A 14,210-nucleotide genomic window follows, 5' to 3' on the forward strand; every position below is an offset into this window, starting at 1 on the left:
CCGACATGGATGGTAAAGTACACACTTATAAGGCTAGACTGGTTGCAAAGGGCTTCTCTCAAATTCATGGAGTGGATTATGATGAGACCTTTTCTCCGGTAGCCAAGATTAAGTCTATTCGGGTTCTGTTAGCCATAGCCGCATTTCATGACTATGAAATTTGGCAAATGGATGTCAAAACCACTTTCCTTAATGGAAAGTTGGCTGAAGATGTTTACATGAGTCAGCCAGAGGGTTTTGTCAGCAACGAGTACCCTAATAGAGTGTGTAAGCTTGAGAAGTCCATTTATGGATTAAAGCAAGCACCTCGCAGATGGAATCTTTGCTTTGATGAAAAGGTCAAGGAATTTGGATTTTCTAGGAGTGAAGATGAATCTTGTGTGTATGTCAAGGCTAGTGGGAGTATAGTTAGCTTCTTGGTATTGTATGTGGATGACATACTACTCATAGGAAACGACATTCCAACCCTGCAGGAAGTAAAGTCCTGGCTTGGAAAGTGTTTCGCTATGAAGGACCTTGGTGAAGCTGCCTATATTTTAGGGATAAGGATCTTGAGAGATCGGAGTAAAAGACTAATTGGACTTAGTCAAAGTACCTACTTGGATAAGGTGCTGAAGAGATTCAGCATGCAAGACTCCAAGAAAGGAGAGTTGCCCATCCAGAGTAACGCCAAACTGAGTAAGACACAAAGCCCTAACACTGAGGCTGAGATAGCACAAATGAGTCGAGTACCTTATGCTTCGGCTGTAGGATCGATCATGTATGCTATGACGTGTACTCGACCTGATGTAGCTTTTGCCCTGAGCATGGTTAGCAGGTTTCAGGGGAACCCTGGCAAGGCACACTGGACTGCGGTAAAGAATATTCTCAAGTACCTACAAAGGACTAAGGACTGGGTCCTTACCCTCGGTGGGAGTGATGACTTGAGAGTTGTAGGGTATAGTGATGCTAGCTTCCAGACTGATAGGGATAACTTCCGTTCTCAGTCGGGCTGGGTCTTTACCCTAAATGGAGGAGCAATTTCTTGGAAGAGTTCCAAGCAAGAGACAGTGGCAGATTCTACTTGTGAATCAGAGTATATTGCAGCTAGCGAGGCGGCAAAGGAGGCGTTATGGCTGAGGAACTTCATTGGAGACCTTGGAGTTGTACCAGCTATTAAAGAGCCAATGGAAATTTTCTGTGATAGTGAAAGTGTTGTTGCCTTAGCCAAGGAACCAAGGGATCACGGGAGATCCAGACACATCGACAGAAAATACCATTTCATCAGACATCGGATCGAAGAAGGACTCCTCGTGGCAAAGAGGGTATCATCAGATGAGAATCCGGCAGATCCCCTCACGAAGGGACTGACTCGGGTTAAGCATCTCCAGCATGCTCGGAGCATAGGGCTGAAGGATGGTATTAGATTTAGTAGTTAGATAACCTCAAAATTTGTAAAGTGTAATTCACATCTGATGATGAATAAAAGTGTTTTATTTATGAGTAAAGTGTTGCTATCTCTTGTCGATCGTTTACTATATTTCTTTTGCATGTTTTGACTTCCAGAATAATTTTTGTTTGGTATAACATATTATTCAAACCTCCACAGTCGGTCATATGTCGGAAGTAGATATGAATCAAGACTGTCATGTTTGGTTGTAGAGGTCTTGGACAAGGCTATAGCAATCATGAGTGCTCATAAGTTCTGAGCATTTGACTCAACCCACGCTCACTGGAATCACTTCATGGAATTCTATCTCGAGTGATCGTGAGACGGTAATATCGTATAAGTCTTCAAACCTAGAGATATGATTTGTTACTTACAAGTTGGTTATGCATTGATTGTACGAAAAACGCATTGGTAACTCGATGTTATAAATCGTGCTCTTGTGTGTAATTCAATGAGTGGTAGAACAAACATATGAGTCGAAGTTTATCTGTTCCTTCTTGGATTAGAAGCTGATATCTGGGCCCCTCGATGATTTTGTTTTGACCTATGTACCGGGCCCGGACAGAACTGAATTGATGTGTTCAATGAAGTTCTTTGTCAAACAAATTGGAAATCGGGAAACAAACTGTTGGACAATAAGTAAGACATTGTTCCATGTATTTGTCCGACTGATATCTAGAACAGAGGATTATATGATCACTTATCTTAAATGGCGTATCATCATCTTCTCAGTTCCGAGAAACCTTGTAAAGAGCTACGATTGCCGATCGGTTCCTGAAGTCATACTTGCAGTAATAGTTATTAGACTTATCCAAGTGGGAGACTGTTGGATAAGGTGTCTAAGTCCATAACTATTTCTGGTATGTACTTGACCCGACCCGGCATGGTCCATTTGGGTTGCATGGCACCGTGCAATTGGATAGACTAAATGAGAGAAATAACACTTGGAGATTATTAATATATTATAAGTTCTAATATATTAATAATATTATTTGATTAGTTTGATCAAGAATTAATTTAGAATTAATTATGTGATCAAAAGATAACTAATTAAATATATGGGTTGATTATGTAAATCATCCATATCTTGTATAGTGGGCTAAGAGGCTCCATGGACTATCAAGTTGGGTTCCACCCATAGGATGCTCCATGGGAGTTACAAACCCATGGGTCATGGAAATGAAGAGTCATGACACATTAGAGTTTAACCCTAGATGTGTCAACACTATATAAGAAACATGTTCTCCACCTAAAACAAGAGGGCTTGGCCGATTTTTGAGAAGTGTGTGTTCTCTCATAAGTTCTTCCAAGAGCATTTGGTGTTGTGTGAAGCATTTGAGGCATCACACTTGGGGTGCTAGGCTCACAAGGTTTCAAGGAACACAAACAACAACAAGGTAAGTTATTCTATCTATACTTTAAGTTAAAATTGTTCCCCATGTATGCTAGATAGGAATATAACCTTGGAATTCAACTTTGCATGATAATTAGACAAACATAGATCCAAGGTTATTAGGGTTGCATGTACACTTAGGAAGTGTTAGAATGCTCAAAACCCATCAGATGTGTGTCCCACGAATTTCCAAAATCAATGACACATGCCCTAAGCATGTCCTCCAGGGTTTGGATTGTTCTCTCACTTTGTCCATCGTTCTGAGGATGATACGTCATGCTCATGTCTAGTTTGGTTCCAAGAGCCTTCTGGAGTGACTGCCAAAATCTAGAGGTAACCTGCTATCTTGATCAGAGATAATGGATGCAGGTACACCGTGCAGTCAGACTACCTCTTGGATGTAAATTCTCGCGAGTCTTTCCAGCTTGAATGACTCTTTGATCGAAATGAAGTGAGCGGATTTTGTCAAACGATCGACAATTACCCAAATGGTGTCGTACCCACTCGGACACTTGGGTAACTTGGTGATGAAATCCATTGTAATCATCTCCCATTTCCATTCGGGTATCTCGGGCTGCTGGAGCAGACACGAGGGTTTCTGGTATTTGATTTACACCTTGGCACAAGTCAGGCACTTGCCCAAGAATGTAGCTATCTCAGCTTTCATGTTTGGCCACCAGTATTGTTTCTTGAGATCCAGGTACATCTTGTCCGAACCCGGGTGAACAGAGTATCTGGTCTTGTGCGCTTCCTCCATGACAATCTCCTTGAATCCTCCGGACTTTGGAATCCAGATTCGATCCATGAAGCAGTAGACTCCGTCACCTCTGATCTCAAGTTTCTTTTCCATTCCTCTCAAGGCTTCGATCGACACGTTCTCGGGTTTGAGGGCTTCTAACTGGGCTTCTCGGATTTGTATGGGTAAGTTGGAATGGATGGTCATCGTCTGGTTCTTCACTTTGCGGCCAGCACTCTCCTTTCGGCTAAGGGCGTCTGCTACCACATTGGCCTTGTCGGGATGGTAACGGATTTCACACTCATAATCGTTGAGTACTTCTACCCATCACCGTTGTCTCATGTTCAAGTCTTTCTGATCAAAGATGTGTTGCAGGCTCTTATGGTCAGTGAAGATCGTACACTTGGTTCCGTTGAGGTAATGTCTCCAAATCTTCAATGCAAAGAGTATGACTCCTAATTCCAATTCATGTGTGGTATATTTGACCTCGTGTGCTTTCAGCTGTCTTGAGGCATATGCAATCACCTTTCCCCTTTGCATAAGCACACAACCTAAGCCTTGATTAGACGCATCGTAGAAAACAACAAAGTCCTCTGTTCCTTCGGGCAAGGACAGGATTGGTGCGATGCACAAGGCTTTCATCAACGTCTGGAATGCGGTTTCTTGCTTGTCATTCCAACAGAAGGGTACACCTTTCTGTGTTAGAGTGGTTAAGGGTTTGGCAATTTTAGAAATGTTCTGGATAAATCTCCGATAATAGCCGGTGAGACCCAAGAATTGTTGGATTTCTGTGGGTGTCTTCGGTGCCGACCAATTCTCTATCGCTTTAATTTTGAAAGGATCTACATGAATACCCTCCTCGCTTACCACATGACCGAGGAAAGTTACTTTCCGAATCCCGAACTCACACTTGGAAAATTTCGCGTACAACTTCTCGGACCTAAGGGTTTCCAACACTAGCCTCAAGTGTTGTTTGTGATCTTCTTCGCTTCTGGAGTAGACAAGTATGTCATCAATGAATACAATGACGAACTTATCCAGATAAGGACGACATACCCGGTTCATCAGGTCCATGAACACTGCCGGTGTGTTGGTTAGACCGAAGGGCATCACTACGAATTCGTAGTGTCCATACCGAGTTCTGAATGCTGTTTTGGACACATCACTCTCATGAACTTGTAGCTGATGGTACCCTGACCGAAGGTCTATCTTGGAGAAGTAACTAGCTCCCAGGAGTTGATCGAAAAGTTCATCTATTCGCGGAAGAGGATATCGGTTTTTGACGGTCAACTTGATCAGCTCGCGATAGTCGATACACATCCGGAAGGATCCATCTTTCTTCTTGACAAACAATATCGGAGCTCCCCAAGGTGAGGAACTCGGTCTAATGAATCCTTTACTGAGAAAATCATTGAGTTGACTGGATAACTACTGCATTTCTGCTGGAGCTAAGCGATATGGAGATTTCGCTACGGGAGTAGCTCCAGGGATTAGGTCAATACGAAACTCGGCCTGACGCTTGGGAGGAATTCCTGGAAGCTCTTCGGGAAATACATTAGGAAAGTTACAGACTTAGGGGATGCTCGCGAGGTCTTTAACTTCCTGTTTCTCGTTGATTACATGGGCTAAGAATGCAACACACTCCTTTCGCATGAACTTTTGAGCTTTGATGCAGGAAATGATACAAAGATTGGAACTGAGTTTATCGCCATAGATTACGAGAGTTTGATTCGAAGGAAGATTGAGACGGATGACTTTTTCGAAACAGAGGATATCAGCATGATTGGGACTCAACCAATCCATGCCAATGATGACATCAAAGCTCTTTATGGAAACTGGCATCAGATCAATGGGAAATGAATGGTCATTTAGGGTAAGGGTACAACTTACGTTTATCTCGTTAGCGCTTTCTTTCTCACCGTTAGCCATCTCGACAGTAAATGTTTCAGTTAAAGTTTGGGGATTATGTTTTAGGTTATGTTTGAACGAATGGCTAACAAAACTTCTTTCAGTACCCGAATCGAAAAGAATACTAGCATATGAGTTGTCGAGAAGGAACGTACCCGAGACTACAGTGGGATCGGCGACTGCTTCCTCCCGTCCTATGGCTAGGACTCTCCCGGTATTATCAGTTGTTGACTTCTTAGGAAAATTCCTTTTAAAGTGCCCAACCTCTCCACAATTATAGCAGGCTTGACCAACGCCTACTCCAGATGATTGATTGGCCGATTGGGCTGGAGCTTTGCAGAATCGGACCGTGTGCCCCTTCTTAGCACAATTGGTACAAGATAGTTCTCGACAGGGACCGGGGTCGTGGTGGTATTTGCACTTGTCACACAGGGGAAGGTTACCAGCATATTTGCTAATAGATGTTTGAGCGGTAGATCCCACAACAGAAGCAGCGGCAACGGGGATAGTAGCATCATGGACTGCTACAGACTGTTTCTTTGAGGACCCTTAAGAAGATTGGCCCTTCTTCTTCTTCCAAAACTTCCTTTTCTCACCACTACTCTTGATCGGTTCAGGGGTGGCAATTGTTTCCTCAACATCATCACTGTGATCAATTAGGGTTTGGGCTAAACTCTTGGCACTATAATAGGTATCCGGACGTGCATCTAAGACGTTTCCCTTAGTTGGCTAGGTCAGCCCCCAGATGAACTTTTCTATCCTTTTACTTTCATGAGTGACCAATCCCGGGCAAAGAAGTGCGAGATCATCGAATCGAGAGGTGTAGGCTGCAAAATTGGAACCCTTCATTTATAGGTTCCAGAGCTCGTGCTCTAGTTTCTGCATTTCACCACGGGGATAGTATTCGGCTATCAGGAGTTCTTTCATGGCTTCCCAGCCCATGGCGTTGGCTTTGGGTAGGGTCAGAGATTTGACTCAGCCATTCCACCAAGTCAAGGCTTTATCAATGAAGGTATAGGCTGCGAACTTGACCTTATCGGATTCCGCATAGGCATAGATTTCAAAGATGGATTCGATTTTCTCGAACCATCGGGATAAGGAAATGACACCTCCAGTGCCATCGAAGGATGTTGGTTTCGCATTCATGAAGTCCTTATAGGAACCCTCCTTTCGGTGTCCCTGATTGCTTTCTTGATCCAGAGTTTGAATACCACCTTCCGAACCACCGGTGTTCAATTGAGACATAGCAGTTGCCACCGTGGCGGTAACAGCTGCTTGAAATACCACGGGGTCAAATTCAGGAGGTGGTGGTGGCGGAGGGTTGCTGGTCTTTAAGCTGGGTCTCTTTCTTGGAGGCATCTTGATCTAATAATATCAAGAAAGAAAGGATGATAAGTCCTCTGAAATGAATCGAGAGATATGACAGATATACATTCCAAATAAGCGATAAAGCAGGAAAGAGTTATCGAAGCAGGTAAACTATCGCTAACGGAATGATCGAGGATCTATACATGAATGAGGATTTCTACAAACGATTGGCTCGAGAAATACTCCCATAGTATTTCATGATTCGATACTACACTGGCTCGATGTTTGTGGTATTAGGGTAAGTTTTAGACATGTCGCATACCACAATCACTCCCAAGCACGTGTTGGCTGTGTCTCGAATGAATATAGTTGGCCATGCTATATTGATCCTAGACACGACTACATAACTGCACAGGTTTAACCACAGTATGCAACACCCATTTACTTATGTTTTATTCTACCTGTATTTACGGATCTCGATGGTTCGGTATTCTTGTATACTTTTGAAAATACTTATAGTTTGAAGATACTTTTAATTCAGAGCACTTAGGCCCTTTTATGTTTATAGTTTTATACCATGTAAGGTTTGGTATACTTTATTCACTATAAACAAGTGCTCTGATACCAATCCGTCACACCCTGACAACCGAAGGCGGAAGCATTTCCGGGGTTGACTCCACGTTGAATATCAAATCCAATGCACATAGTAAGTAAAGTAGAACAACCATTACATTACATATAGAAAAGTTTTACATTCGTTTCAAAAGTAAAGTTATACAGTTATGATACATAGTATATATAAACAAAACGAGACAAGTCTTCTGGGCACTCCACCTTTGGATAAACGGATCTTCAGGTACCTGTTCTAACGCTGACCTGAGAACACAAGCGGTTTGAAAATCAGCATAATGCTGGTGAGTTCATAAGCGGTTTTGTTTTTATGAAAATGTTCAAGTTTCCTTTCTGTTTCTGAAAATGTTACACACACAAAGAAAATCCCATATTTTCTTAAAAAGGTTGGTTATTGTTTCTCAACATGAAAAGTAAAGTTGTACACTGAAAACACGTATATTCTTGTGGAAATGTATAGTTAGGTTATCTGTTTTGGTTAAGTACAAATGTATTCCCAGGAAAATCCCATACTTTCCTGAATTGTTGGTTATCAAATGTAAAAGATGTATTCTGAAAAACATGTTTACCCTTCTGAGATGTAAAGTTACCCGGTTTGTTACCCTTTTCTAGTTATGTACAATGTTCCCCAGGAAAGTCCCATACTTTCTCGACTCTTGGTTACCAATGTGAAAAATGTATACTGAAACCTGGTTATCTTGTGAAATGTGTTAAGTTATTCATTATTACTGCTAAGTAAATCTCTGGTATCCTTATTGCGAGTTCCATAACCATACACTAGACTAGATGTGGCAATAAGTAGTCCACATCACCTTGTGACTTTCGTCACCCTTGAACCATTTCGGTTCGGCTGTAGCTAGCAGCCAGGTGTGGGGTAGTCAGCCCTGTATAGATCTATACACTCAAGTCACGCTCTCTAAACCCAGAGATTCTGGTTACGGGTGCAGTCCTCCACTCGCGTATCTCTGTGGAGTGTTCGCCGAGGACGTGTCTCCAATCATACAGGATTAACAAATTTACTAGTAATAATATGATAATCCTCCACTTGCGTATCTCTGTGGAGTGTTACCGAGGATATCCAGTGTATAAGTTTTATGTTTCAAAAGTTCTAATGTCATGCTTTTAACTGATAAAATGTAGAACCCATTTGTGAAATATATAAAACATAACAGTTTAAATTCCATTTCATAAATATATGTTTACGTGATTTGCATGTTCAAATGGTTATCAGTTGTATCAATCCATGTTAAAAGCATATAAAATGAGAAACACACTCATGAAAAACAAGTTTTGAGTACAAGAAATCCCTTGTACTTTGCTTGTGTTCCCCCCTGAAAACAGTGAAAAACTAGTGAAAAAGGGTAGGGGTATGAACTCATCGCTTAATGTAGAGTTCGAGTGTCAACTGATGCCCTGAACTCCTATGGCCCCTATTTTTCATGTGACGACACAAAAATGAGTTAGAACTAAGGTGTTTCATGACTAAACATGATGGGAAAACATCCTTAGGGCTTGGAATTACTAAGAATAAGTGTCCTATGATCCAAACTTAATGATTTATTCAAGTTTAGGTCCAAATATGGGTATTAGAGTGGGTGTATGGTCTTGAAAATGAGTGTGCGGCTGGGGAGTGCGGCCAGGAGTGTGTGTGAGGCAGCACACAAGAGTGTTCGGCCGTACAGAGGGTGTGTTCAGCCGTACACAGGAGTGTGCGGCCGTACACTCCTCATTTGAGTCCATATGTTGATTTTTGAAGTGTATGCTCTTCATACTTGGGAGTTTTGAATGTGTGCTGCCCCCATATGAAGGTGTGCGGCCGTACACCTTCATGGGATAATGAATATGATGAACATAATGAGTTTTAAGCTTGGGATTCAAGTGTTTACCACTATACTTAGCTTGAAGATGAAGTAGATCATGATTATGAAGCTTTCCAAGTGTTCTTGGTTGATGATTTAGAGAGAGAAAGTAGAGAGAGGGAAGAGAACATCTAAATAAATGAATAAAGGGGGTATCCATCCATAAATTGAATTGGGTGTGAGGTTGAGGGTGCTTGCGTTTGGGTATGTGGTCGTACACACAGGTGTGTGGCCGCACACACCTTATTTAGTGAGCTTGTCCTGATATTGTGATACTGAACACTCTCCAACCCTTCCTAAGACTCATATCTTAGATTATACTAGGTCTAGAGCACTCAATGAAACTACAAGATTTAATAAAAGACAATGAACTCAAGTTTTAGTGCTAGATCAATTACATGGGTTAGAAGTTTTGGGTTGTCACATTTTCAAACAAATGTAAATACTTCTATGTAATGTAATGATTGTGTTTACTACGCTTGCTATGTACATTGGTTGTGATACTTAACATGACGTCCTCTACCCTGGATCGTTTCCGCCATCGGTTTCGGGGTGTGACATTCAATCTATTCAAAATAGCCATCCACAAAATAAACAAATTTTGAGGAATGCAATTACCATACCACACAATATCATAACAAGGAACTTTGTCTCCAAAATTATTTATATCACACCACACATGTTTGCATGAAAATTGTCTACATATCCCTTTCTTATCCCTCTAACCTGTGATATCCCTCTGATTAGGCTCAATACAAAACATGGGAGCATCCTTCAATCCAGGGAATTTATTAACCCACTCAACCGGCCATATATAGATATCATTAACTAGAACTTCACTGACCATGGAAGAATCACTAAACCCATTGCTAACCCAATCTCTTCTATGTATAGTAGAACATAATATACCAAGTGGGTGCCACCAATCATGCCACAGAGAAGTATTCATCTTATTTCCTACACACGAAACAACATGGGGCCTAACAGTTTTCCTCACCTCAAGGAACCTCTTCCAAGTCCAACTCATACTCTTCTTCAACAAAATATCCCAAAAATTCTTGTTACCAATGTAATTGGTTTTCACCCACTGAACCCACAGAGACTTTTTGTTATTAATCACATTCCAAACATTTTTAGCTAACAAAGCATCATTCCATTTCCTTCAATTCTTAACTCCTAAACCACCATAAACTTTAGGCCTACAAATATCATTCCACTTGACTTTAGCTTTCCCTTTGACTATTTCACCATTCGTCCACAAGAAACTTCTACAAAGCTTCTCAATCTCTTTAATAGTAGTAATGGGAATTTTAAAAATCGAAGCCCAATACACATGAATAGAGGTCAAAACAGAGTTAATGGGCTGCAGCCTTCCAGCAAACGATAAAGCCTTGCTTTTCCAACTGAAAACTCTCATCTTAATCTTCTCAATAAGCTATTTACAATCTCTGTCAAACAATTTAGTAACACACATAGGAGTTCCTAAATACTTCAAAGGAAATCTCCCAATATCAAAAGGAAGAATGCCCAGAATAATCCTTATCATATTGGGATTAACATAACTAAAGATAATCTGACTTTTTTCCATGCTCACCTTCAACCCTGAAACTTTTTTGAACTCATCAAGAGCATCCCTAATTACGCTAGCAGAATTTCCATTCCCATAAGAAAAGACTAATAAATCATCAGCAAAGCATAAATGAGTAATTTTAAGGGGCATACACTTACTATGAAACTTAAAATTCTAGCCATCTTCAATTTTCTTCAAAAGGATGATATTAACACCTCCATAACCATAGTAAATAGGTAAGGAGATAGAGGATCACCCTACCTAAGACCCCTCTTACCTTCAAAATACCCATGATCTTCACCATTAAAATTCAGCATGAACCATGGGGAAGAAACACAAGCCATAATCCATTGAGTCATTATCGGATGAAATTCAAACCCCTAAAGAATTCTTTTAAGAAATTTCCAATCCACCGTATCATATGCCTTTTGAATATCAATCTTTATGGTGCACTTGGGAACTCCTCTCTTATTTTTATATCCCACCATCTGCTCCTGAGCAAGGAGAATATTATCCAAAATAGATCTCCCTGGAATGAAAGCTGATTGATTTTTGCTCACAATATCACCCAAACTATTTCTGATTCTGTTCACTATAATCTTCCTAATACACTTATACAAAGTGTTACAGCAGGCTATAGGATGGAAATCAGAACTTTCCTCGGGAACTCCACTTTAGGAACCAGCACAATTCTTGTAGCATTAATCCCCTTCAACAATTTACCTGTCCAAAAAAATTCCCTCACAGCTTTACACACCTCCAGCCCAACAATGTTCCAAGAACTTTTAAAATTTTTGGAAGAGAACCCATTTGGACCAGGGGCCCGATTATCATCAATATCAAACATCGCAATTTTGATTTCTTCATCAGTAACCACTCTAATCATATTTGCAGCCACCCTACTATCCAATTCATTATGAAAGAAACCTTCATTAAAACACGAGAATTCAGTAACATCTTCACAACCCAAAAATTTATTGAAATGAGTAACAAATTTATCCTTCATAGCCTTTCCACTAACCCATCTTCCATCTTCATCAAGAACCTTCAAAATATGATTTCTATTGCCCCTGTTCTTCACAACTCTATGAAAAAACTTTGTATTATTGTCCCCTTCCAGTAACCATTTAATCTTAAATATCTGGAACAGAAGCTTTTCTTCATCATTACATGCAACATTAAAATCAAAAAGAATATTAGTATGCTCCTCCCTAATCTTACAATCAAAAGGATTAAGATCAATTTTAGTTTGTTTACTTTCCAACTCCTTTCTTAACTTTTGAATTCTATTCCCATAACCCCTGTGTTTATTTCAAAGCTCCCTACAATGCTTTTTAAGAATCTTCAACCTTAACCAAAGGTAAGAATTCCTCCTTCTCGGTGATAAAATTAGCAAATCTAAAAGAAGGTTTCCATTTCAATTTGCCAACAGGAACATTTAAAATAGCAGGACAATGATCCGGTGCCCTATAAGGTTTACAAACAGCATGAGCTAAAGGATGATCCGAAATAAATTTCAAATTGACCATCACCCTATCTAACTTCTTCAAAAGGCCCTTATTCCCAGCAGGAGTTTTATTCCAAGTAAACTGAAACCCAGAGAAATTCAGATCCTCAACTTCAATAAATTATATACAGTCAATAAAATCATCAACACCTTTCGAAGTTTTAGAACAACCTTCAGAATACTCCGATGGCTTTAAAGCAACATTAAAATCACCTAAAATTCCCCATGCTTCCTTCTTAATAACCAAACTTTGTTTCTTCAAATTATCCCATAATAACCTTCTCTCAAGATAATTCGAAGCAACATATATAAAAGACAAATAACAGCTATAGTTGGAATCACAGAATCTAACATAACAGTGTATAACTTGTCTAGACAGAGAAATCACCATCACATCATATAGCCTAGGATTCCATCCAACAATTATTCTAGTTCTAGCCTCACAGCTACTATTATTAGAAACCCAATCCCATTGACCAAAGGTCTTATCACAAACATTCTTAAGATTTAAGACCTTGACACGAGACTCCACCACAACACATATACCAAGGTTATTACTCCTAATAACATCAACAACCTCCTTCTGTTTAATAGCTTTATTCAAGCCCCTGATATTCCAAACCCCTATAGATATCATTTGGGAAATAATAGTGTTTTTGGCATTTACCACCTCAAATGCCTGAGAAATCCCATCTTTGCTATTACTGTTCCCCTGAAACATCATACTATTCATCATTTTATTACTTTCATTCCCTACATTACCCTTCCCAATAAACTTAGAAGGATCCAACTTATTATTCTTTATTCCAACAACATCAGAAGAGGAATCAATACAACCTCCTTCCTAATGAACATCAACTTTTTTCCCCTTAGCACCCTCTTCCATTCCATCCATAACTTCCTCAACAATCATTCCCAGAATTTCAAAACTATTTTTATTACTGCAACCATCACTAGAAACAACCTTATTTTCTAGACTCTTGTTAACTCCCACTTTTATGATATCATCCTTTATAACAATCCCCGGCACCTTATTCTCCTTTTTCCCCTGATTACTAGTCAAAGCCTGACCATTAACAAACTTCTCATGTCTTATATTCTTTTCCAAATTCCATTGACCCACCCTTTTATTATTCTAATTTCCATTCTTTCCATTACCACCTCTATTCCCATTATTACCTCTGAAATTATTTCCCTTGTTAAAATTGCCATTCTTCCCATTATATCTTTGATTATACAATTGAGCATGACCATCCTTAGATTTACTAGTACCTTAACCATCTTTATTTCCTGTAACCTTCTTATAAACAACCTCTGTAAATCCTTCATCATTTACCACTTCATTCCCTTTATTACTCTTATTGTTTCCATTATCCCCATTCTTCACCACTTTCTCTTCATTCAAAGCTGCCAAACAAACTTTATCCATGTGACCATAAACCTTGCAGTGATTACATCTAGAAGGAATCCACGCATACTCCACATCAAAACTCCGAATCACAGCAGAATTAGAAACAAAATCCCAAGTAAATACCTCAATTTTCCTCATCCACTCCTTATCAGCCGCCATTTCTACAAGAATTCGAGCATAACCGTTCTTACCCTTGTGTTCCAAACACATCTCCTCAGTAAAAGAATCAAATGCTAGAGGCACCCCCAACTTACTCGCTTTAATACAAAAATTCTCTCCACTCCATACTTCCAAAGGTAAATCAAAATTTTTGATCCACACCGGAATTTTATCATGGCTGTTCTTAGTTAAGGTCAGACCTGGTCTCCACCTCTGAAGAAATAATGGCATATTATTGAACATCAGTCATGGACTTCCCTCCAATATAGATAACATCCCCTGCTCATCACTAAATTTAAA

General features: G+C 39.9%; 1 protein-coding gene across 1 annotated transcript; it reads right to left on the reverse strand.

The window, feature by feature from the left end:
* Positions 1 to 11,467: 11,467 nt before the first annotated feature.
* LOC145011403 (uncharacterized) lies at positions 11,468 to 13,561 on the reverse strand. The gene is made up of 5 exons (XM_078970112.1): positions 13,520 to 13,561; positions 13,194 to 13,406; positions 12,512 to 13,052; positions 12,183 to 12,451; positions 11,468 to 12,049 (listed from the first exon to the last, which is right to left on the reverse strand). Exons 1-5 carry the CDS (start codon positions 13,559 to 13,561, stop codon positions 11,468 to 11,470), a joined length of 1,647 nt encoding a protein of 548 aa, XP_078826238.1.
* Positions 13,562 to 14,210: the final 649 nt, after the last annotated feature.

This window comes from Lactuca saligna, chromosome 1, assembly GCF_052625555.1.
Source record: "Lactuca saligna cultivar CGN05327 chromosome 1, ASM5262555v1, whole genome shotgun sequence".
Classification (NCBI taxonomy): domain Eukaryota; kingdom Viridiplantae; phylum Streptophyta; class Magnoliopsida; order Asterales; family Asteraceae; genus Lactuca; species Lactuca saligna.

Excerpts from the sequence above, each read along its gene's own strand:
- LOC145011403 (XM_078970112.1), bottom strand. The coding sequence starts at position 13,561 with ATGGGAAGAATGGCAATTTTAACAAGGGAAATAATTTCAGAG. Across the intron at positions 13,407-13,519 it reads CAAGGGAAATAATTTCAGAG|GCTTTGACTAGTAATCAGGG; the intron begins GTAATAATGGGA and ends GTTAATGGTCAG. Across the intron at positions 12,452-12,511 it reads GCCATCGGAGTATTCTGAAG|TTGAGGATCTGAATTTCTCT; the intron begins GTTGTTCTAAAA and ends AATTTATTGAAG.